Source organism: Euleptes europaea, chromosome 5 (assembly GCF_029931775.1).
Source record: "Euleptes europaea isolate rEulEur1 chromosome 5, rEulEur1.hap1, whole genome shotgun sequence".
NCBI classification, from domain to species: Eukaryota; Metazoa; Chordata; class Lepidosauria; order Squamata; family Sphaerodactylidae; genus Euleptes; species Euleptes europaea.
The window spans coordinates 50,976,179-51,003,054 of NC_079316.1; the positions used below are offsets into that span (position 1 = coordinate 50,976,179).

Genomic DNA, 26,876 nt, shown 5'->3' on the forward strand with positions numbered 1-26,876 from the left:
CCTCCCCCAGCCAAGCCGGGCTTAGGGTGGCTATTAACATAATTAATATACATAGACCTTTAATTACAAAAATTAAAATATTATAGTACGCTGCAATTCCTCTAATTCTAATTTTGGCAACCAATTTATCCCTGTAGGGAGAGATGTTATTGCGGTGAATATGGACTGTTGTAAAATATTGTCCATATATCATCTCTGGGCGGGGTGGGGGGGAGGTCAATGGACCAAGACTGGATAGGGCCTGTAGGAAGTTGAGAGTAAGGTCTCTCAAGGCCCAAAGGGAGCCAAGGGGAAGGGAAGGGGGGAAGGGGAGCGGAGGGGAAAAGGAAGGGGAGACCTGCATTCCGATGGTACCATTGCTGTTCTCAAGCATAGCCCTGATGGAACATTTCTGTCTTACAGGCCCTGCGGAATTCAGCTAAGTCCCGCAGGGCCCGGGTCTCACTAGACAGAAAGTTCCACAGGGCTGGGGCCTCAGCTGAAAAGGCCCTGGCCCTGGTCGAGGACAGCCAGACACTCTTAGGTTAAGGGATCTCCAATAGATTATTATTTGCCAATCGTAAGGCTCACCGGGGAATCACCTATAGTACAATCTGTGCAGGGGGAAAAGAACTCAACCAGGTATTAGAGTGGTTGCATGAACTGACCCTCTCGGGGGTGCCTTTCAAAATGTAACTGAATGAGAGGCCACTTCTCTTCTGGAACAATTAAACTAAACTGACAGAACCCTTCACCCCCTTACAAACTTAATTTACTCTTTCCTCATAAATCTTTATGAGTCCTGTTTAAACTCATGTATATTTGAGCTAACAAGAATGAAAGGGGTGGAATGCATGGGGCCAATGCTATTTGGAACAAGTCCATTATCAGATTGTGGGAGAGAATGCATCTTCAAATTTTTATTTTTAAAACTGCATACAAAGCAAAGCAAATCCCTTGGTTTAGCCCAAAGGAATGTGCCATGGTCAGATTAAGAGAAGTCCCCTTGGAATTTATTTCTTATTTTAGCAGTCCCAAGGCTTAATATGCACTCCACTTCATCCACCCCAGGATAGATTGCTACATTCCAGATCTCCAGGAAAGTTTGGACCAGGGGTGTCGAACTCATTTGTTAGGAGGGCCAGATAAGATATAAATGTTACTTGCTCGGGCCGGGCTATGTGTACTAAATAAATACCATAAAATGTAATGCCAGATACTGGAGATACAAACTTTATAAAAAACACAGGCAAAGTCAACAAATGATATTGTTTTTTACTTAAAACACAAACAAGATTACAGCAATAATATTCTTACAGCATTTTCTTTCATTTAACAGTCTTATGTTTGTATTTTAAGTAAAAAAAAGTTTAAAAATACAATAATTGATTGATTTTGCATTTGTCTTCCCTAAAGTTTGTATCTCTAGTTCCTGGTATTAATTTTTTTAAATTAAACTGGGGGTGGGGTGGCTGCCTTGGCTGGGGAGCCCACAGTGGACTCACCAGCCCAGATCTGGACTGGGGGGCTCGCCAGCCCAGATCTGGACTGGGAGGGGGTGGCTGTCTTGGCTGGCGAGCTCTCAGCGGGCTCACCAGCCCAGATCATAACTAGGAGGGGGGTGGCTGCTAGGGTTGCCAGGTGCCTCTTTGCCAACGGCAGGAGGTTTTGGGGGCAGGGTTTGAGGAGGGCGGGGTTTGGGGAGGGGAGGGACTTCAATGCCACAGAGTCCAATTGCCAAAGCAGCCATTTTCTCCAGGTGAACTGATCTCTATCGGCTGGAGATCAGTTGTAATAGCAGGAGATCTCCAGCTACTACCTGGAGGTTGGCAACCCTAGTGGCTGCCTTGGCTGACAAGCTGTCATGGCCCAGCCTGGGCTTAGTGCCAGCGAGGACTCTGAGGAGGAGGAGGAGGAGGCCTGTGGAAGCAGACCACAGCCAACTCCAGACACCCAGTCTGAAGAACAAGTGCAGGCAATCTCAGAGACACAGCAGCCTTCTAGCTCAGAAGTACCCCCTGACCTCAGGGCAGTGGATCAGCCTCCGAGCCCCAAGTCTCCAACACCCCTGGAAGCACGCAGGAAGTGGCTGAGAGAGAAATTGAAAGGTAGATGACGCAGCACGCCAGGAACTACAGCTGGAGAGCGATTGATTACAGGCACAGCTGGAGATGCAGCTAGCACATTCTCAGGGCGTGGCATAAAAGGTTTTGGGCAAAGAGCATTGGGTGTGGACACAACGAGTTCACTTCACTCTGACCTGTCTGATATCTGACCTGATTACTCTTGGAATCCTGACCTTAGACTGTGTCTGACCTAGCAATTCTTTCTTGCTTCCTTTTGACTCCGGGCACTCCTGACCACGTTTATCCTGAAGAGAGACGCTGAACCCTGACACCAGAGATAGTTGTAACACGAGCCCAGAGCCCTGGGAAGACCAGAAAGGGAGGGGAAGGCTGCTCGCTGGGCTTCCGAGGCTGGAGCGCCCCGGGAAGCCTAGAAAGTGGGGGTGGAGGAAGGCTGCCTTGGCTGGGCTCCCGAGGCCAGAGCAACCCGAGAAGCCCAAAAAGGGATGGAAGTGAGTTGCTGGGGGCGCACGAGGCCCAGGTGGCCTTGCTGCGCTTTGAACGGGACGGGGTGGGTTGCTGGGGGTGTGTGAAGCCCAGGCGGCCTCGCTGTGCCCAGAAAGGGACGGGGAGTGTGGGCTGGCTGCTTCAGCTCCGTGGGCCAGAGAAAAGCCCACCCCTGGTCTAGACATTATACATACAGAGATTTGATTTTGCTTCGCATTTCCAATTTTATGCACACAGATAGGTCAACACATCAACAGAAGAAACTGACATTACAGATTGATGCACACATTCACAGGGTTGCCAGGCCCAACCAGTGGGAGATCAGGGTGTGCGGGGACATGGGGAAGCATCAGCCAATAGTATAATATCACTTCCTGGGAAAACCTGGAGGAGTTTTTGGTGATTCCTAAAGAGGTTTGACGTCATTTCTAGGGGGAAATGACCATTGGCCAATGGCGTCATGTCACTTCTGGGAAACTCTGAAAGTGACTTCAACCCACTCTAGGAATGGCTGATTCCAAGAGTAGTGTGATGTCACTTCTGGGCTTCTCTCATGCCCTCCGATGAAAGTGCAGAGTAAGCATGTTTTCTCCCACATGAATGACATTGTTGGCCCGCATCACTCGCACTTGCTCCTGTGGACAGTTGAGCAGTTGGACTTCCTGAGAGCCAACTTGCCGCAGTTCAATAACCCAGTTTTGGACTTTGAGGGTGACTGAAGTGAGCATGTGTTTGTATCTGCATCCTCTCTCAGTCTGTATTGCGAAGTCAAGGTGAAACACTCTTCCTAACATTAAAATGTCACTTAAAAGCAGCAGCAGGGCACTTACCCAGTTTGATTGGAAGAACCCCCACATTCCTAATGCCATTCCAAATTCACCTGCACTGACCTCAACTGAACCCAAGTAGCTGTGCAGCACAGGGGGATGTCGGAGGTGGTGCTCACTCAGCCATCAGCCACCCCAAACCAAAATTGCATGCTGAAAACAATACAGCAGCAGCAAAACTGTTCTTCATCTTGTTGGAGATGAAAGGGATAGAGTAGGACAGGGACCTGTGTGTAGAGTAGGACAGGGACCAGCAGAACCCACACAAGAAGGTTTGGTGTATGTGGACTGGGCTGGAACAGCTGCCAGGGGAGGGGGCCAAGCTTTCAGCTCTACACTAGACTGGCAGCTCAGGCAGTTGCCAGGCCTCCCCTTGGACAGGGCCCGGGGGGGGGGGGCAGAGCCCCACCATGCTGAGTGGAGTGGGTAACCAGACAATCCTTGAACTGATTCCCTTGCAGGAACAGACTCCCATGGACCCATCATTTGCTAGCAGATTGGACATGAGCACCAGACAGGTGAGGGTATTTTGGATGGCATAAACCTTTGCCGGGGTGGTGGTGGCGGCAGAGGTCCACCCCAAGTGCTAGAGTGGACTCTTTGGCAACCCCTAGGGGACCAGTCAGCACATACCAAAGAGCTCTTGGCCCCTTGTTGTGGATGCATGTGTATTTTGTCATTCCGCAGGTGGCAATCCAACAGCGAGAGCTCTGGCTTGTGCCACACTGTACCCTGGCCACACTGTACATGAAGCTGCCATATACTGAATCAGACCCTTGGTCCATCTAAGTCAGTACTGTCTACTCAGACCAGCAGCGGCTTTCCAGGGTCTCAGGCAGGGTTCTTTCACATCACCTACTTTCCTAGTCCCTTTAACTGGAGATGCTGGGGATGCAACCTGGGACCTTCTGCATGCCAAGCAGATGCTCTACCACTGAGCAACAGCCCCTCCCCAGTATTTTGACTCTGTTCAGTAAAGCACCCCAGGATGCTTCACCTAACTCCCAGGACCAACAATTTCTATCTGCGCATCTATCTCTGTCAGGACCCAACTACATGTTACATTTTCCCCAGCAATATCCCTGAGTCAGGTAAAGAGGAGTGTTCTGAAGTTCCACATTTGCCAATTCAGGATCATGGCTCATGGACGGAGGAGGCTCAGACCTCCCCCCCCCCCCACCGCCGCCGCCATGCTGTTCTTGCAAAATGAAATTGTTGGGGCAACACAGGGGACAGCATATGTACTGATGAGCTCACATGACATTCTCACACCAGGGCAAATAGTGCTTCCAGAGTCTAAGCCTTCTCTGACTGTATCATTGTTCCAATCAGTCCCCACACCCTTTCCCACTTGATCCAGGCATGCCCCAAGGAAAACGAATGGGCAGTTACGCCCTATAGGCCTTTAGACCAAGCCTGTAGGGCAAAATCAGCCATAATTCCCACGTAACAGCATTTTTAAAAGACTGCAAATGACTTAAAAAGAGCATAATTAACATTGGGAAGGGGACACCCCATTTCGACTCAATGCTGCAAAATGTTCAATAATATACTGCAAAAAAACAAACAAAAAACCAAGAACAAGATGCGATACTTTGAAGTTAAGCCATTTGCTAGAGGATTCCTTAAATGTTAGTCTGGCTGTGAATGGCAGATGACAGAACGTTTAAATGAGCCAGTCACATGCGTGGGGGCCAAATGTATTGGTATTTCCCATGGAACAGGCACACACTCTGGTGGGAATGACAATTCTAGTGTCAGAAGCCACCTGGATGGTCCAGTCATTTAAATTTTATTTTGGACAGGAAAAAGCTTCCATGAAAAGCAGTTCCTAAGAACTAGGATAACACTTTGGGTTTTTTTAAAAAGGCCAAAAGGAACTTTCTTCGATTGAAGTCCCCATCTCACCCCAACCGACTATTGCCCCACAGGGGAAGACAGACAGGAACCAATGGGTACTTGTATGTTTCCTTCTACTGGGCAAACGGCAGTGGGGCGGCTCTTATGGTTTATATTACTGTGCACCGTTATGTAAAACCGAAAAAACAAAAACTTTAAAGATTTTTTTCCCTAGTGGCATTTACCTGATAATAATTAGCACTGCTCTGCATGGCATCTGTTAACATTTTTTTAAAAAAACCTCAGCACCTCCAGCGTTATGTCTAATTTGGCCCATTCTGACCAATAAATCCAAGATATGAAAAAAAAATTCCACTGTGATGGTTTCTTAAAAAATAATATCAAATAAATTGAGCGGAAAACATTCAGTCTACTCCTAAACAATAGATAATTATCTGGACAAAAGAGGCCTTTGTCCAAGATGAGTTCATCCTTCATACGAGCCCCACTGAGATGAACTGATTGTGTCCTAAATCACCACACTCTTTTGTGCTAGATTGTTTGCCACCTTTAGAGAGGCCTTGTGTCCGGCTGCAAAGATTTGTGCAATTTATTAGTCAGAATCAGAGAATAAGCAAAACAACCAGCTCTCCAGTGAGTGAGTGTAGTTCACAGTGCTACACTGGGGTATGCTGAGCTGCTGTATCTGTACATGAAAAATTAATAACACTAATAAATAGAGCCTATGCTTGTAAAGAAGGCAGGGAGCTGAAAAAACTAATAAAGTTAGAATGTCTGAACTGTGAAGGCACAGAGTAGGAGAGCCTCCAGCAGTACCACAGAACAAATAAACATAGTGTGTTCTCTTTCATCCTCACGATAAACCAATATTACAAGATCCCAAAGATAACTGACATTAAAAAACACATTCGGGCTACGTGCAGATAACAGCTTGCCAAAGACATGGAGGTAATATTGTACAGCTGTCATTGCTCATGGTGTACACATTCCTTTTTTGCATTCTTTGGTCCAATTAGCAACATAGTTTTTCACAGCACTCCATCCTCTATATGAAAAATCTGAAACCAAGCCAGTAGCATGATCAGCATGCCTTCAATAGACATGTACATATTTTGATGTGACTATGCACTCACACAGACACACACATGTTCAGGGCAACACTTGTAAACAGAGAACTACTTATAAAGTTTTGAACCGATATCAGATTACACATCAGACTACAATCAGGGAAAGCCATGTTCAGATCCCTACTTCACAATGAATCTCACTGGATGAACCTGGGCTAGTCTGAACCTCTCATGCCTCAAGGATTGATGTTCTATAGTTCTGTACTTTCAGTTCAGTTTATTTCAATTCCAGGACAATGACCACAGTCCACAAGTATTGCTGTGAGGACCACATGGGGGATGGGACCAAACACACACACACACACACACACACATGCAAGCTCCTAGGAGAAAAGAAAAAAAACTACTTAGATGAAAAAGATTATGGGTACATAGCCATATGTGCCATCCAGTATGGCCAGTGTAGTGTAGTGGTTACAGTGTTGGACTAGAATATGGAAGAGCCAGGTCTGACTCCCTACACTGCCATGGAAAGTTGCTGGGTGGCTTTGGGCCAGTCATACACTCTCATCCTAACCTGTGGCTCAGTGGTAGAGCATCTGCTTGGCATGCAGAAGATCCCAGGTTCAATCCCTGGCATCTCCAGTTAAAGGGACTAGGCAAGTAGGCAATGTGAAAGACCCTGGAGAGCCGCTGCCCGTTTGAGTAGACAGTACTGACTTTGATGGACCAAGAGTCTGATTCAGTATAAGGCTGCTTCATGTGTTCATGTGTTAACCTACCTTACAGGGCTGTTGTGGGTATAAAATGGAGGAACAGATAACAATGTAGGTTATCTTGGGTCCCCACTGGGAAGAAAGGTGAGCTGTGAAACAGTACAAGCTACCTCTACCTCTGAGTAATGCTCTGCCTTGCAGGAATATTGTCTAGACCAGAAGCTGTTTCCAGACCTTAGCAATATCACAACTCTGTTGACTTACAGCAAACGTGGGGAAGCACCTGCAACAAGCTACTGATGCTGACCAGCAGGGCTATAATCATAGTGGTGTATTCCACACAGGGACAGGATTCCTTGTTGCTGGTCTGGCTGCAGATAAAGCAGAGCAACAATGGGGCCTCCACACAGCTGACTTCCAACACAGTTTCCGTGCCCCAATCTTTTAGAAGTGGCTACCCCCTTCCCTGGGTTTTTGCAAATAAAAAAAAAGCACCACTAAAATATAGTTATATTGGTATACCATTGTAACTACAAGAGTAGCAAGTTCTCTGAATTCCTAGCTTTCATTTGTTTAAAAAGTAAATATCCCTTCTGCGAAGATATGCATTTTCCCTTAAATCTGCACAAGGGAAAGGGCTAAAGAATTAACTTTTTAAAATGAAAGCTGAGTATTCAGAGAACCTTCTAAACTATACTTACAATGTATGTGTGTGTTGAGTGCCATCAAGTTGCTTCCGACTCATGGCAACCCTATGAATGAAAGTCCTCCAAAACGTCCTATCGTTAACAGACTTGCTCAGGTCTTGCAAACTGAGGGCTGTAGCTTCCTTTACTGAGTCAATCCATCTCATGTTGGCTCTTTCACTTTTCCTACTGCCTTCAGTTTTTCCTAGCATTATTGTCTTTTCCAGTGACTCTTGTCTTCTCATAATGTGACCAAAGTTCGAAAGTCTCAGATTGGTCATTTTAGCTTCTAGGGACAGTTCAGGCTTGATTTGATCTAGACGCCACTTGTTTGTCTTTTTAGCTGTCCACAATATCCACAAAACTCTCTTCCAACACCGTATTTCAAAGGAATCAACTTTCTTCCTGACAGCTTTCTTCATTATCCAACTTTCATACCCATACATAGTAATAATGAATACTATGGCATGATTTAACTTTGCTCTTGGTCGCCAGCAACACATCTTTACACTGAATAATCTTTTCTAGCTCCTTCATGGCTGCTCTTCCCAGTCTCAGTCTCCTTCTGATTTCTTGGTAGCAGTCTCCCATTTGGTATAATGATATTCTAGCACCGATTTTTTAAACAAGCCCCCTCATTGGTGGCAGAGGGAAATGGCTTCCACAGGGACAGAGTCAGGCAAAATGGCTCCCATGTGGGCCAGAAAATCAAAATTTATTCATCCACACAACAACCATCCAGGCTTTACTGCAATCTTTCACAAAATTTCAGAGCCAAGCAGGTTTGAGAAAGAATGGAGAAAAGCTGGTGAAATTCCCTGAGGTTCACAAAATGCATCACAGTGCTGTGGATAAGTGCGCGGGGGGGGGGGGGGGCAGGGATGCTTCCCAAAAGCACTGAACTTGGAAAAGGCCCCAGTATTACTAAGGGATTAATAGTGCCTGTCTGCATCCTATAATGGTTGAAGTCTACAATTTCCCCCATCTCCTGTTGTCAGCTACAGCTTTTCATTCCGGGGTAAGAAAAGCTACCCCATGTTGAAATTCCCTCTTAGCACAACTGTTAAAGTATTGAAATCTTGACCTCCTATAATGTTACCTTCCACCTCTAACCTTCTCAGTCTGCATTGTTTATCTGATCAGCAGCTGTTTCCTGGGAGAATTGGTGCCATAATAAATCAGTCCCTGAGGCCACAATTTTAAGGATGTCTATTGGACTGTCAGACTCATGGAATTCACTGGGACTTACTTCCCTATAAACATGCATAGGTTCAGGGTTCCTGCTGCTAAAAATGTCAGCTGGATTCACACATTTCTGAGGTGATGAAGTTCACGCATAATGACTTGTCACCTCATTTTCACATGGTGGGACTATTTGTGTGAAAACTGCCCCATGTGAAAAACGGAAAAGTTACCTCATCAGATGAAGTGCTTGAAAACTTGAAAACATGGTGGGAGATTCACTGTGTATGAATCAGAATTAGCACAGCTGCTTCTCTGGAGTTTGTCTCATTGTTACAGAATAATTCAAAGGCAAATTTTGCGAAGTAATCATTGAGCCAGGCATACTTGTTTAAAGAGCCTGAAGCTCGAAGAGGTTTTAAATAGTGGGCTGGAACATTCAAACATGATTCTGCCCTTCAGTCTGAAGTGTCCAGATACAGATGAGTCTGTCAGTCATGTAGTTCATCGCCAAATTTTGAATCCTGTACTAAACGTTTTGTGGAAATGATTTTTCCGCCTTTCCCTTGGCAGGGCAATGTAGTTTTGGAAGTCCCTCCAAAAGCTTCTCCTGATGGCCAGAGGTGGTGGGGAGCAATTTCTGCCAATTCCACCTTCTGGCTGCAGTCTCACCTGTGCCCCTATTTCACACTGTTCCAGACTCCATGGCCATTTATTCATGGAAGGTTTTGCATTGGATTTGTCACTCTATAGATGCACATTTTCCCCATCTGAATTCTCAAAACTCTGCATGGCGGCTTCTGAGAATTGGGGGGCTAGAGAGGTGGAGAGGTATCAAAAATCCCTTCCACAAAGATGCTCTATTTGCAGTAGTATAGGATCCATCCCTAACTGTTGAAGAAGGGAGATGATGAACCGGAAAAGACCCTGCATTAAGCTGGAATGGCGATCATTAACCATCTGGTTTTCAAACAGGTGTTAAATAGGTGTCAGCTACCCCTTTAGGCTGAGATACCAGTATGAAAGCAGGCAAGGCTGGAGCAATGTTGATCCATTTTAAATAACATGCAGCCTGTGTAAGACCAGGCATGTCATCACTTCACTGCGGGCAGCTGGATTTGTGACAGCTTTAAAAAAAAATCCAAAACGGGAAACACGCTGTGAGCAATCCAGAGAAAACTAGGTTCAATTACATGCCATTTAAGGTGATTTCAAGGGATTTAAGCACAGCTAGCATTTTTAAAATTGCATTTATTGGTAGGTTGATCCCAGCAAACATTCACTAATTTAGTTTTGTTTTACAGGGAGAAATGGAAGCAGAATGGCAATAGACCTTTCAGGTAGGTAGGTAGGTAGGTAGGTAGGTAGGTAGGTAGGTAGGTAGGTAGGTATGTAGGTGTATGTCAGCAGGGACGCAGGAGCATATACAATAGAAATGTATGTCACTCACCAAGGAGTGAAATTGCATGGATCTGCAGGAGCCAAGGAAGAAACCAACAAGTAGTAATAAGGGCATGGAAGGCAATGAGGTGAACAAGTGCCTAGGGGGGAAAGAAGGCACTCTGGAGGTCTGTGCTTCTAGCAGTGCATGAGGGACTGTATTTGTAATTTTTTTAAAGAGCGATCCCTAAATTTTATTTGGTTTGTTGGATGGACAAAACAAATAAAAAGAAACAGACCAATTTAAACACTATACATTATTAGTGGAACTAATGACACACTTCAAATGTCCTGTAATATTTCTGACCCAGAATATAACATGAGAACAGTCTAACCCAAAATGCACTGAAGAAGCTGGTGAATTTCCTTCACTGTCTTTGAAAAACAGATCTAAGACGTTCAGTAATTATGGCTAAGGGCCTCAAAACCTGGCAGTGTCCTGGGCCTCTCTGGACCTCTGAGAGGGCCTGGTGAGACCAGTATTCTGGCTGGCAGTGGCTGTCTAAGGTTCGAGGAAGAGACAGCAGCCTGTTATTTGATGTTAACTGGAGATGCTAGAGAATGAACATGGGACCTTCTGCACACATCACATGTTATCTTGGAGCCACAGCCTCTCCTCAAAAGTTTCCAACATGTTTTGGACCAGGGACAGATGGGAGTTGTACTGAAGCTTGTCATTCAAGCACAGTCATTTTCCAATATGTGCCTGCGGCAGCTGTGCAATATTTATTGCCGTTTTATCCCACCCTTCCTCCAAGGAGCTCCGGGTGGCGTAGATGACTCATCCTCCTCCATTTTATCTTCACAACCACTTTGTGAGAGAGGTAAGTTGTGACAGAACAAGTGATCCAAAGGTACCTAGTAAGCTTCATGGTAAACAGGGATATGAACCTATACGCCAGTTCTAGTTTACCATTCTAGCCACTGCACTGCACTGGCTCTGCAAAACATACTAATAATCATAACACCACTGTTATTAGCAATAATATTTCCTTGCTCAAACAAGTCTGCTTCTGTTTTATGGATAACTTTTATGCTATTTATATCCAATGGCTTGTTTTTAAGGGCTTGTTTTTTTATATTATACTGTTGTTTTAATTGTAAACTGCCTTGCACAACAATCTGAAGAGGTGGCACAGAAATATCCCAAAGAAATAAATAAGGTAAAATAAATCAAATCAGCATGTGAATTACTGATCCCTCATTACAAATGAAATTATATCAGCAGCTGTCACGTGATGGTGGGGGCACCTACTGAATGCTGGACACTGACTTATAATATAGTCCTCATTCTGTATGGATACTGTATTTGTATACAATACTAACTATTCTGGTAAAAATAATAATAAACCAATATAAATTAATAAAGCAGGACACCATTGCTCTTGCATGCTAGAAGACTGGTAATTTTCCAAACACTGGGGCTGCTTTACTGAGGGCTTACCTCCTGGAAAGCTTTTAAAGAAGAGCCCCTGCTCAACTGCAATATGCATAGTTGCTGACTATTTGGGCTGTTTTTTCAAGGGATACCTTCTCCTTGAATCACTTTTTTATGGATCCTTTTCCAAATGGCGTTATCTGTACCTGTGTATCCTTAATTGTCCTTGACATCCATTTGGAGTGCCTATTTGAGGTCTTTCTCCCCTTTGTGCATTCTTCGTCAACAGCAGTACTGTTAAGGTCAGGTTGCCTAGGATGCCTTCATAAAATCTTAAAGCTCTTTATGCACTCAGTGACAGATCTGGTGTGCCTTCTCATATACTTCACTGTGGGTGAAAACGCATGGACACTTTAGCCTCCTTTATTCCCTGTTTCAGCCAGGGTTTAGCCAGGATCAAACGCACGTTCGGCGAAACGCATGCGTTCGATCCTGGCTGAATCCTGGCTGAAACAGGGAATAAAGGAGGCTAAAGCGACCGTGCGTTTTTGCCCTGTATGTGCTCACTGGCAGATTCAGTGTGCCTTTTTATTATACAGGTTGAGTATCCCTTATCCGGACACTGCATGTCCAGAATAACCCAAAAACCAGATCCTTTGAGCTGGCATGCAGGGAGATCTGTGCAGCCCAGCCTCTCCTGACTTCAGAGAAGTCAGGCGGTGAGAATCTGACTTGCAGCCATGCCACCTGGCCTTTCCGAAGTCTGGGAGAAGCCCAGGCGGCATGGCTGCGAGTCAGATCAAACTTCGACTGCGGCAGGGAAGGAAGCTAAACTGAAGTCTAGGCTCCCTCACAGTGTGTCCAGACTTCAATTTGGCTTCCCGCCCTGCTGCAGTCGAACTTCAGATCCAAAATACGGACAGATCCAAAATACGGACTGCTTCTGGTCCCAGGGTGTCCGGATGTGGGGTACTCAACCTGTATTAACTATTTACATCCCACTTTCCTCTCCAATGAGGACCCAAAGTAGCTTGCGACATTGCTCATCCTTCCCCCAATTTTATCATCACAACAACAACCCGGTGAGGTAAGATAGGTTGAGAGTGAGGGACCGACCCATGGTCACCCAACCAGCATCAGTGGGCAGAGTATTGGCTCAGACCTGGTTCCTAGTCTGACACTCTAACTGCTACACCATACTGATCTTATGCCCTGGATGTGGCACATGGGCAGGCAGGGAGGTGCCTAGAGTTGAAAAGGCACACGTGGGAAGTGTGGCAGGTGCTGGCAGGCCCATTGTGCAGGTCTGGCCGGAAGGTCACTTGCCGAGGCCAAGGCTGATTATGAGGAGCTGGAGACGTCTTGTCGGGGGAGGGTGTTCCCCTGGGATGGAGAATACGCTGAGAATGGCATGGGCCAAGGCCCCTTCCACAACTCCCAGGTGGTCAGCAGTAGTAAGGTATGGATTTAATGATGGGAACAGTGAGGAGCTGGGAGGAGGACTCTCAACGCTAAAGAGGGAAAGGAACAAACAGTCTAGGAAGGCATGCAGAGAGTTGAGGGAACCTAGGCAGCCAGGCTCCAGGAAGTGAAGGAACTACCTTGAGCAAGACTGTGAGTTGGACTGTGAATAGACATTCTTTCAGCATTACCTGACTGCCTTGTCAATTACTACCTGTGAGTATGGAAGGTTTCTCCCTTTGTGTAATTAATACCAGATTCTTCTAAAAAGTGGTTAAGTATATTGTTAATTGCCTGAGGTTCCATTTGGAGAAATTACCCCTTCCTTTTATGAACACTCGCTGAGTCATCCTGAACTACTGTGATGACAGCTGCTCTCTGACAGAGTACAAGCTGAACATCTATGCCTTCCCCCTTTTTAAAGTCTTAGCTGCTCCCTTTATGTATGAATTAATGCTATATAAGAATAAGGTGAGAGGCCTCCCCAACAGCATTCCCACCAAACTGCTTAAGACTTTTTAAAACCATGGAGATTGTGGGAGTAGCTTCCAAAAGGGAAACTTACAAAAATACAAATGTGTTAATGGATGGTCCATGCATTTAATTAATTCATAAATTTATAAAATGAATTATGCTCCACCTCCGGTGACCTGCTCGAGGCAGCTAGCGATACAAAAATAAAATAATTACAAATTTAGGTTAATACAACAGGTCTGTAAAACAACTCAATCAAATTAAACCCACCAGCAAGAAAACCATCTCAATCTAACAATCATAAAACTAACAACAAAAAAGAAAAATGAAATAGTACTTCTGCAGCATCAAGATATGTGAGAGTTAGTCAGAAAAACATGAAGCAGGTAAGGTCATAAATACACTAAAATAGTCAAACTAAAAGATGGGATAAAACTTCAGCTAAAAACTTTGGTAATCAAAAATGATTTAGCATGGCTTCTAAGTGGTGACAGGGTAGACAAAGTGTTCAAAAGGCAGGGTGCCATCACCAAGAATGCCCTTTCTCTAGTTGCTACCTGCATTGCTACCTGCATCACCAGTTCAGTCAGGGGAACAGAGAGCAGGGCTTGAGCGATCTTAACTGCATGAGGAAACATGAGACAGGAGCAACAGTTATACCACATAATGTACCTCTCAGCCACAGCCCTCCCACATAAAATACAAACAGAATTCATATAGTACCAACATTTACACCCTCCAATGCAAATGGTCATTAACTCACATAATGAAATGTATACATATTTTCTTAGCACAATCTAATGGGGCATGTTCATGAGCAAGTGAGTTTAGGAATGTAATCATAAGCAAAATGCTTTTCTATGTATCCAAAGACCCAAGGGCATCAGTGCCAGTATCAACACAAATACACTCTCTTCATTTTTCCTTAAATTTCCCAGGTCACTCCCATGACTATTATAACGGAAGGAAGGAATTCAGATGAAATGGACAGATCTTCACATGGGTTTAGAAACTTTAAATTAAAAAAAAAAAAGAAATTTGACAGTGTAATCCTAAAAACTCGTTCTTGGTTGTAAGCTCCATTTAATGAACCTAAGAAGGATTCTAACAGCCCATTTATGAAAAAATGGGCCGAAAGTCCTTAGGAGGAGGTGTGACCTCGCCGCCAGCTTAAGTGCATGTAATTGCGCGATGACATGTACTTACACTGGCAGCGAGGCCAGTCCCGCCGGTGGGAGAGCGCCACGGGACCGCACCTCATCCCTCCGCCAGTGCGCCTCTCTGTGGCGCTGGCAACAGCGTAGAGAGGCTGCGCCAGCGCAGGGGGGCATTTCGGGGCAGGGCTAGGGGGAGGAGCCGCCGGTTAGGCGGCCTCCTATCCCGGTCCGGCCGATTATGCCGGCGACGGGAACAGCGGTGCTGCGCCTGCTATTTAGCAGGTGCAGCCTCACTGTTTTCAATGGGGCTTTTGGCCCCGTTGAAAACAAAAAAAGCCAAGAAACTGCTTTTTTTGTTCCCGCAGCATGTGCGAAACGGCTTAGAAAGAGGCACCACTGCGCCTCTTCCCCGCCAACTCCGCACACCGCCTTTTCAGGAATGGGCTGTTAGTAGATTTGCTTATGATTGCTTTCTGAACCCTAGCCCCTACTGACAATTTAAACAATGCCTGAAAGTAGATTTTCATGAGGGAAACACATCTCAGAAGAAAAAGTTTAAAGAATATGGAAGCCCACAGTCCCTAGGGCATTGTCATAATCTGCATAGTGAATCATGGATTTATGGAAGGACTGGAACAAGTTCACAATTAATGTTGGGAAGGGAGACCTACACTGATACATGCCTCACTGGCAATCAGCGAGAAGTATGAGGAGGCCCATCTCATCTCATCTCTATCTTTCTGACTGACTAGCAAAACTAATCTACTGATGAGTACAAAGGAAGTAGAGTTGTGGAGCTCAGCAACCGTTTTCTTTGCACATTAAGAGATGCATAAGATTCCTCCACCACCTTGTCTAGCCATTCTACACTGGTAAGAAGGACAACCACCACCATGTGCACCATCACTTTGTCTTATGCAGACCTTCCTCTTTGTTCACTCCAACAAAGAAGAATACAAGACCTATAGAATGGACTCCTGCTTTGGCGGGAGACTTCCCATTCCCTGCTAGCTCTTCCTGTTGCCACTCAGCTGGCCAGCTGACAATGCTGAGAGAAATGAGGGTGGCAATGGGGTTGAGCTGATGCCATTATGTCACTTTCAGTGCAATCCAGAAATGATGCCATCATGTTGGGAAATGCTCTTGCCATAGAGTTTTGGCCAAATGCTAGAGTGTTGCTCCTACATAATGATGTCACTTCCATGCTGTGCCAGAAGTGACATCATTGCATCTCTGACACTGTTGCTGGTGAACCCCGCCCCCAAGGAGAGTCACTTGCTGCTTGCCACCTTCAGTCACATCAGATATTATCATGCCCTAGCTAGATATGCCATGCACAGCACGTTGGAACAGTCCCCCTGGTTCTCAGCAGAGATCAAGCTGTGCAATGTGGAACCCAACAGTTTTAAATAGATTAATAGATCTAATAATTTCTAAGCCAACATTTTTGCTCAGAATATTTAAAGTTAATTTTTTAAAAGACATACAAATTACTATAAAAACAATCTATACAGTCTTAAATCATCTCCAGAATATCCATTCCAATTTAATGGTTTAACAAATCTCTAGGATAGCCATACAATTTAATGCTTAAAATATTAAAGTACACTTTTTAGAAGGCTACTATTAACCACAAAGTTATAAACATTTTCCCCAAATGCTTAAAAAAGAAAAGAAAACAGAGGAATTACTCTCTAAACTTGGTGGGTTCTGGGTTATGGCAACTGAACCCATCCTCCATGAATCACCATAATTCCTTCTCTACCTGCAAACTGATCTTTAAAGAATATCCAAAGTGTCTTATGTGCTCTTTCACAGGAAACTGCCTTTGTACATGTTTCAGACCAACATTTTTGGAGGTAAATGGGTCATTAAGCAGGCATCTTTTAAAAACAGAGGGCCTAACTAGGCAAGAAGTCATAAGATCCACAATCAGTTTGCCCTAGCAGTGTCAAATGCTAATGACAGCTACATGCCCCCATGATTCAGATCTGTGGGAGATGAACCTCTTTTCCACCCTCTCATGCTTTCCCCAAATGTAACTGGGGTTTCCAACCACCAACTGGAAAATTCCTGGAGAGTTTGGGGGTAGACTCCAGGGAGGTGAAAGATCTCAGGGGGTGTAATGCAACTGAGTCCAAAGCAGCCATCTTCTCCAAGGGAACCGATCTCTGTAGCATGGAGATAATTCTGGGAGATCTCTAGGCCCCACTTGGAGGTTGGCAACCCTAGAATAACCCCCAGTTGTTATTAGCCCTGGAAGGGGGAAGAACACGCACCCACTTTTTGAGAAACTTCATTTTTTTTATCACTCATTGGTTGTATCATATTCCAGTGAGGCCCCCACAGTTGCACTACCTCATTAATAGCAAGTTGCTCTCCTCCGCCACCTGGGTGGCCATAGCGGTGACTGGAACTCCGGAAATCACCATACAAATCTTCCTCGCTTCCCGCATCATCGCTTGTCTTCTCCAGTGACCCGTCAGCAATTACTGAAACAACAACAACAACAAAAAATTTCACTGTTCTTGGTAAGAGCCAGAGTGGAAAGATGCATGGTAGTTAACCTAAATTCAGGTGTCAAGCTATGCATGGAACAGGTGCAACAGTAGAGGTTTACACATATCCTTCCCCACGCTCGTGGGGATGCTGTGCTATTCTGTTGGAGGAAGTGTCAAAAACATCTTACATAAAACATATTACATAAAGTGTAGCATGAGGCAGTCTGGGGTTCACCTGTATGAACATATGTGCAAGAAACAGTTTATCTGTACATATGATAGTGACCTATTCCCGACCACAACTGTGGACACACAGTTCCAAAGAATGACAATACAATACTAAGTATGTATCTTCAGACGCCAGTCTCATTTGCTACCCAGATATGGGGGACTTGAATATGGCAACCTTACAGAGGTGGGGAATATATCTCACAAGGTTGAAGTCTGCCCAGTAGATCAAAATGTTGGGAATGAATGCAGCAATCAACCTAAACATTCAAGCTTTAAGAACATAAATGACTGAGTTAGGGAGGGGAGGAGGAAGAATGCCTCCTTATATGAAAATGTTCCTTTTCCCCCAGCATGATACTTTATTGTTTCTTTCATGTTGCGTTTTATTTTTCCCTTACACACCACCTCGGCTTGTTCCATTACCAAGCTCTATAATTTTCAGCTTGAAGACAAATCTCTCCCTTCATCTTTAAAGCTTTCTGGGGGTTTTTTTTCTCAGTTGTGCTATGATTTGCACTTAGATTAAAAAAGAAAAGAAGGTGGTTATTTACAAAGTATTCCATCTCTGCTAAACCCCTTATAACCCATGTATCTTTACCAAGCACTCATTTGTTTGTGTACTCTTGTTCAGGACTCGGTGACATCCCTTTCACAGGCAGTCTTGCAGAATGTTATTTCATCCTGTAATAGCTACTCAAGCTCAGCAAAAGATAGCAGCAGATGCAGGTTTATGCCAAATGTTCTGCTGCTTGAAGCAACACTCAAAGTTTGGGATGAAAATAAGTAACAGAGAAGAATTTTCACTGCCTACAACATCCAAAATGCCAAAAGCCTCAGCAAGCGGTGTGTGTGAACTGTTAATTTATTTTTAAAACCTTAGAAATTCCAAATGCTCTTGATAATTCACCAAGGATCTGAAGATATGAACCTGTCAACACTTTTTTTTAACCTATTACTCACTACTGCTAGGACAGCAATCCTGTTTACACTCAAATAAATGGCAAAACTCAGTTTCCTTCTATTTGGGTGCCCAGAGAATTGAGCCCCCTGACCCAAACTTCACCAAACTAGTGGGTTCTTCTGAGGAGAGTCACCAGCAGCTGTGTTGCAGATTTGGTGCCTCTACCTAAAATAACTGCCTCCCCAGAGACCCGCAAAGATCTCCCACTGAATGCAATTGGAGCAGAACAGTAACTGAGCACACCCCCATTCAAGTAAATTATGGGAACTCAAGTGTGACATTGGCCATTATAGTCATGGGGATTTTTTTTTTGTGGGGCTCTGGGGGGCTGTTTTTCAAGGTAGAAGCACTAAATTTGCAGGGTAGCTGTAGGCAAGTCTCCTTAAAGAACCCCCAAGTGTGATGAAATTTAGTTCATAAAATTGGACCCCCAAAGGGGATGCCCCATCTTCTATTGGAAACCATTGTTGTAATGTTGTTAATGTTATTTTGATGGGGGGGGGTTCTTACCCCATATGTTATTTTAATAGGAAGTCAGGCTAGAGGTTTTCTTAAACAAATATGAAAGAGCACAAAATCTAGTGTACTATACACTTTATCAAAAATGTTCACAATTTATGTAGTATATAGAATTTTAAATATGCAAAAATTATGTATTTTTTCTCTAACAGCTAAAGGGTGGCTAATGAAAGATGTCATATCTGTTAACACTTCATATGAGAGCCAGTTATTTCTAAACATAAAGACAAGGAAAATGTTTCTAAAAAAGCATGCTGGAGAACCTCTTGTCTGGAGCTGAAATCTATTGTGTGTGTGTTTGTGTGTGTGTGTGTGTGTGTGTGTGTGTGTGTGTGTGTGTGTGTGTGTGAGAAACCCTGTAATAGATTTTTCTGCTGTTTCTTCTCAGTTTTCTTCACAGCTTTTTGGTTCCTTTGCTGTCCACTGCCACAGTCCATTAATGGGCATGTTCCATTGTCATAATAAAGCTGTTTGGGTGGTAACCATAACAGAGTGTTTCAAAATATCCACTCTGGCCTAAATATATGCAGGAATGTTTTATCTCTCAATTTCTGCTCTTCACTGTACCACATCAGTCATTACAAACAGTATTAACTTACACACAGCTATGCAGATGGAAGGATTTGTGGGCCCACAAACCTGAACAAGGCTCTTAAACGTACTATTAGGAGTTCTGAACAACAGCATCTATCTGTATAAATATTAGGCAATCACCATGATTGAAAGCCCTGTGAGAGCTCCAGTGTGAACTCAGAGCTCCAGTACATGCCAGGATGCCCCATCCTCTGATTTGATTTTAAAACTTTCTAGGCAGAAGATTGATTGGAGTGGAATAGATCTGTACAAGGAGCTAAGTGTGAAGAAGAAGAGTTGGTTTTTATATGCCGACTTTCTCTACCACTTAAGGAAGAATCAAACCGGCTTACAATCACCTTCCCTTCCCCTCCCCACAACAGACACCCTGTGTAGGGTTGCCAGGTCTTTCTCCTCCTCCAGCGGGAGGCCGTTTGGTTGAAAGTGAGAGTGCGCACCGACGCATGTGCGTCACTTCCGGTTTAGAACCAAAAGTGCCACCTCGCAAGGGGGCTTAAACCTCTAAATTTGAGTGGTAAAGCGGCCCTTTATCACTCAAACTAAGAGGTATAAGGCCCCTCGCGAGGCGGCACTTCCGGTTCTAAACCGGAAGTGACACGCACGGTATGCACGCAGGTGCACGTTTGCCCACCGACCCTCAGGTGGTCGGCGGGCAGAGGGGCAAATTGCCAGGGGTTTGCCCGCCACCAGCGGGCACCTGGCAACCCTAACTCCTGTGAGGTAGGTGGGACTGAGAGAGTGTGACTTGCTCAAGGTCACCCAGCTGGCTTCGTGTGTAGGAGTGGGGAAACAAATCAAGTTCACCAGATTAGCCTCCCCAGCTCATGTGGAGGAATGAGGAATCAAACCCGATTCTCCAGATTATCCACTGCTCCAAACTACTGCTCTTAACTACTACACCACGCTGGCAAGCAGTAAAAATGAACGTGAAACCTTTTCTGCAGAATACTCCACAAGTCTTGGGATCTTTGTGTATATAGCCTGAGGTGTATCATATTATTCTCTCCCTAGAGGGGAAAACCTATAATGGCAGCAGGCCGTAAAATAGTGTAGAAAACCATTATTTAAATCTAGTCTTACTGCCTAGTGATTTAAATCGATTTGATTTAAATCAAATCCACTCTGACTGTTCCACTTAAGAATAATATCCTGTTGGCATACAGTTTGCTACGTTCCAGTACTAGCACTCTATGGTTGTACAGGAGCACTTCCACTCAGTATTTATTAATGCCATTCTTTCTGCTCCTGACCTTGTTCATTTGTTTGTGGATTCATTCTCTTCATGCACTTCCTCCTTTGGGAATTAATTAGATTTTGGCCAATCAATTTGGCCAACAATTTGGCTCTCTTAGTTGTAGGACCAAAACTTTGGAACTCCCTCCCCAGGGAGATTTCTTCGTTTTATTTGGCAAACCCCCCAAAACGGTTATTGGTAGGGCTGCCAACCTCCAGGTACTGGAGGAAAAAATAGACACCACTGTACAATTATCAACAGATTTGGAAACTAGTACAGGAGCGAAACACGGCTTAAACAAAGTGCAAATAGGTTTATAAATAGCTATGTGCAATTACATACGGTATGAGACATTATATACAAAAAGACCTACAGGAAGTCATTCATAAACATTCATATTTTTAGATGTCCCAAAACCGGGTACACATTCTTCCACAAACTAATTTCATGTAGTACAATGGATGCCAATATTACAGCTGATCTCCAGCCGATAAAGATCAGTTCACCTGGAGAAAATGGCCGCTTTGGCCATTGGACTCTATGGCACTGAAGCCCCTCGTCTCCCCAAACCCCACCCTCCTCAGGCTCCACCCCAAAAGCCTCCCGCCAGTGGCAAAGTGACCTGGCAACTCTAGTTATTGGCCCTCCTCCCTGTTTTTAGTATTGTTTTTAATGTGTTTTAATTTAAGTATTATATAATTTTACTGTTGTTTTATTTAATCATTTTATACTTTTAATGTTGTTTTTAATTGTTCTAATGTTTTTGCGCCCTGCCTTCAAAACCCTGATTAGGTAGAAAGGTGGCATAAAAATGTTTTTTAAAAAACTGAACAGCAGTGGTAAAAAAAAATGGCAGGAACCAAGGCTGCTAAGAGGGGGCATCTTGGGGAACAAAATTCAAGGACTCCTGGTTAATATGAGGACATAAGGAGTTGGGAAAGTTATATGATAGATGACATTTTGGTTGGGTTTGGGTCACATGAGGAAGGATACAGGGAATCTTGGTCTGGGGTCCTGTTTTAGCTCTCGGCAGCCCTGGCAGGGTCACAGGTAGTTATGAACCCTTCGTGCCAGGGACCGTTCAGAACATGAGCAGGCATCACAATAAAGTAAGTAACTGTTTCAGGGGTAATAGCTTTAGTGCTTGACAACCCAGAAACAAAGTGCTACTAAGGACATGCCACAGGATTTGGTGCAGACTGCACAATATAGTCACAATATTTGCTCGAAAAAAAAGCAGTAAAATCAGATTTCACAGACACAAGGCATGCTTCTAATGAAAACCAACAGCAAACAAGTGTAGACTGTGAGATCTGGGAACGGTTTCCTGTGCCCAGCAGGAGCTGTGACATTAAAAGCAGGGCATTTTGCTTTTATTCAACTATTTTTTGCAGTGTCTGCTTCTCTTTCCTGCAGAAACTTTGATGACGTTCATCAAAGCATAGCAGAATCAAAACCACAGTTCCTTGCTTATGATAACTCTTTGTAATAAATAGACTCCAAGTTTGTTGGAACTGTAAATGTTGCTTGGGGTTGTAATCCTTATCTGATTGAATTTCCAACTGAATTAAAAGCTGTGTGAATTCTCATTAATATGTAGCAGACTTTCTAAAAAAATGAGCTGGTTCTCTTGGTCAAACAGCTCAGATTGTTGCATATGTTTCAAAATGTCAAGCATACAAAGGAGTCAATCACATTGGAACTTGTGGTTCCTCAAGAAGCAAGATATATTTCCAAACGAAAAATAATTATAGCCGAAAGATGAAGGTGGTATGACTTCTCACTTATATGTATGTTCTTCAAAAGGTGAAAAGCTCAAAATCAAAGTAAAAAGAGAGTCAATCAAATGAACAGCTGTCCCCCTCCCAAATGACCAACTGTCCCCCTCCCTAAAGTATAAAGGCTCAAAGAAATCAACCGTAGGCAAATATAATTTGAAAAGTTTTGCAGAATCTGTGTTTGGTTTACAGATCCCTTGGTGAATCTGCCCTGGGACACAGCTGCAAGTTTTGGCATATTTCATGGTATGCAACTGAAACACAAAAGAGTGCGAGATTCAATGTGGCAGAGTGGCTACTAGCATGTCAGACTTGCAATATATCAACCTGAGTTAGAATCCCTGCTCAGCTATTAAAATCTTTAAGTAACTTTGGGACAGTCACTCCACCTAGTCTACATTACCGGTATGTAGCTTTAAGGATAAATGGGATAACCTCCCACACCCCAGTCCTGAACTCCTAAAAGTAATTATGGGATACAACTGTTCTTAATTATAATTCAGACAAGCGGTCCTTTAGGCTGGATCCACATTGTTGAGCACTGCGCCTGTCACTGCACTATTGGAATCACCTTCTAGATTGTCTTGTCGGTGCAGAATCATTATAGAGCAATATCCCTGTATTTCACCTGCTCTCAAAAAAATATCAAATTGTAATGGTACTGCTGGTGAGACACAGTCATGGGTCGTGGCCACTGGTTCAAAGAGAAAACCAAAAACTGTCTCTGACAAGTACAATGTCTTGATACTGCGTGCAAAGAAAATCTGCCCAAACTGTAGCTAAACCCAAGGAAGTGAGACTTCTCTACCTTCCCTCTTCACTAGACCAGTCTTTATTGCTGCTGAGTTTCTGGCTTGATTTTTCTTCACACACATTTCTCTCAAGAGCTCTAATGACCTCAAAAGCGTGTCATTTTCTCTTATTTATCACAGATCCAGCCATCTCCTGGGAAGAGAAGCTGTCAGTTCTCATTGTGTTCAGCCCAGTGGCAGCGAGACAAAATGCTTGCTGCTGTTTTTGTTTATCACAGAGCAGAACATCCCAAGGGAAAATACATAGCAATGCCCATCTCTTCACAGCACAATGCTATACTCACCCTTAAATTCAAAAGGGTATCCAGGGGTTTCTTCATCCCTGTGCTACTCAGAGCAACCCACTCGTCTGGGATACATAAAGGCAAACATCTACATCTGGGGTAATCCAATTTTTTTTATTGAAAGGTGTCTAATTAATATACTGCAAGCATCTAGGAGTGGCACACTGGCATTTTGATTCTATGCCATCAGTCTCTGGCAAAAAATTATTCATATGTAGCATGCATATGTCAATTAAAGTTCACTTACAAATAAAAATGGCCACTGGTTCTTGTAGGTTATCCGGGCTGTGTAACCGTGGTCTTGGAATTTTCTTTCCTGACGTTTCGCCAGCAACTGTGGCAGGCATCTTCAGAGTAGTAACACTGAAGGACAGTGTCTCTTCAGTGTTACTACTGTCCTTCAGTGTTACTACTCTGAAGATGCCTGCCACAGTTGCTGGCGAAACGTCAGGAAAGAAAATTCCAAGACCACGGTTACACAGCCTGGATAACCTACAAGAACCAATGAACTCTGACTGTGAAAGCCTTCGACAAAAATGGCCACCTTTGAATGCTGGCTGTCAAATACTTCTGACAATTATACACTAATTAAAAAGGCTATTATTTCATTTCTCATGTACCTCCAGGGAAAGTTAACGTGAGCAGGATTGAGCTCAGTGGCTGGAGTCTGGCTGGGAAATAAATAACGGTTGAATTTGTGATAAAATAATTTATTTTTGCAGGACTGTAGATACCAGTTTTAGATGATAAACCAACATCATGCAGGCACCCTGCTTGCTCCACATTTACCTAACTCCTGACTTCAACGCCTCCAGTTCTCATACAGAGCATGATGAAAAGTCTGGCTTGAAACAAACTTTGATTACCCAAATAATCGGAATTTCCCCCACAACAAACTGGGATTCTAAATCTGGATTATATTGTGGTTTAGAATCCAGGGGCTGGGGGGAAAATAACTAAAGTTAACCCAGGCACCTTTTCCATACCTGATGAATAACTGGAGTTTGTTTTAAACCAAGAATGCTTCCTCACAGTTCATGCAAGAGAGGGGAAGAGACAGCCCTGAGCTCACATCAGCAGCATACCACCAGGGTAATCTTACTATCTAAGTATATCAGGTAATCTTATAACTCCTCCAATTCCTCTGGAAGCACGTGCATTAAAATGGTTGTTTTAAAATATATTTTAATATTATATATATAGGCTTGGATCCAGTGACATTTTTCTGCTTGCACTAGAGCTCTAGCACAAATGGAAATGCAAGAAAAAGACTGTGTTAGCCATTTGCACCAAGTCAAATGTATTGCATTCTCACTTGGGTTTCCACTAGCTCACGATCTTGTGCAACCACTTTCTGGTCAATATAACATATAGCAGGGATCCCCAACCTTTTTGACCCAGTGGTCACCTTTGGAGTACTGACACAAGGTAGCAGGCATAAGCACAAAATGGCTGCCTCAGTGGGTGGAGCCAGTCACAAAATGTTTACTAAGGAAGCAGAGCCACACACAAACAGAGGAAGCCCAAGTGCAAGGGAGAAGAGGGATAATTAAAAATAAGAACATAAGAACGGCCCTACTGGATTAGACCAAGGCCCAGCAAGTCCAGCAGTCTGTTCACACAGTGGCCAACTAGGTGCCACTGAAATGTTATTTTAGCAAGATCTTCAGTGGTAAATCAGAAGCCCTGCTGTGCAACAGCCCCACCCACTTCCTAAAAACACTTGGTGGGCACCAAGAAAGGTGTTGGGTGGCACCATGCTTCTCCTGGGCACAACATAAGAACATAAGAAGAGCCTTGCTGGATCAGACCAGTGGTCCATCTAACCCAGTATCCTGTCCCAGTAGTCCATCTAGTCTAGCATCCTGTCTCACACAGTGGTCAACCAGTTCCTCTTATAACATACATGTTACCATGTTGGGGAGGGAATCACTAGGTGTTGCACAAGATCTTATGCAAGTGGAACTGCACTACATCTGCTTATGTTTCTGCTTGTGCATCGCTGGATCCGAGTCACTGTATTTTCTTGTTTCTATGTGAATGTTTTTAATTACATTATTGGAAGCTGCTTTGGGCCCATTGCAGGAGAAAGGCAAGGCATGAATGAGGCAAATTCATACATAACCAAGGCTGTCACCCAATTAACTAGATATTTAATTCTAGTTCATTCCTTGCAGGAATTTTAAGTATGTAATTAAATCTGCAAATATCGTTTCAGGCCCTTTCTTATGAGCATTTCACCTTTTCTCACCCACAGCACTGAAGACTCTTTCTAAGATGGTACCATGCTTGCCTCCTGTATACTTGGGCATTTTTACAAACAGAAGTAAAATGGAAGAGGGTGCTTTGATAAAGGGAATAGGGTTGTAGTTCATTGCTCTGTTTATTTTATGTGCTGACTTGTTCTTACTGCATTTTTTCTAATTATTGTAATACAGTTACTGCATTGTTACCCTATTTTAATGGCACTGTTTTCTAATTTTGTAATTAAGAACATAAGAAAGGCCCTGCTGGATCAGACCAAGGCCCATCAAGTCCAGCAGTCGGTTCACACAGTGGCTAACCAGGCGCCTCTAGGAAGCCCACAAACAAGACTACTGCAGCAGCACCATCCTGCCTGTGTTCCACAGCACCTAATATAATAGGCATGCTCCTCTGATACTAGAGAGAATAGGTATGCAGCATGACCAGTATCCATTGTAACTAATAGCCATGAATACCCCTTTCCTCCATGAATATGTCCACTCTCCTCTTAACTAATCCATTTTAACTAATAGCCATGAATACCCCTTTCCTCCATGATTATGTCCACTCCCCTCTTAAAGCCTTCCAGGTTGGCAGCCATCACCACATCCTGGGGCAGGGAGTTCCACAATTTAACTATGTGTTGTGTGAAAAAATACTTCCTTTTATCTGTTTTGAATCTGTCACCCTCCAGCTTCAACAGATGACCTCGCGTTCTAGTATTATGGGAGAGGGAGAAAAATGATGCTGGTAGGGAAAGGTGGTTGTATGGGGTTGTCACTAATATAAATAGAATGAGTAACAGCCCACATCTGTGACTTGGTGAAAAGCATGGAAGTAGCAATGGATTCAATGCTGTTCTTAGAAAAGCAAGGCAGAGATGTGGTTACATGTGCTTTCTATTACCTCTATTAAGTG

At 43.9% G+C, this 26,876-nt stretch overlaps 1 protein-coding gene across 1 annotated transcript in view; it reads right to left on the reverse strand.

The window, feature by feature from the left end:
• Positions 1–26,876, reverse strand: part of ARHGEF4 (Rho guanine nucleotide exchange factor 4) — a 129,305-nt gene that overhangs the window by 52,426 nt on the left and 50,003 nt on the right. Inside the window, exon 4 of the mRNA XM_056849594.1 lies at positions 17,159–17,292. Coding sequence (XP_056705572.1) covers positions 17,159–17,292 — 134 coding nt within the window. The remainder of the gene's footprint in view (positions 1–17,158; positions 17,293–26,876) is intronic.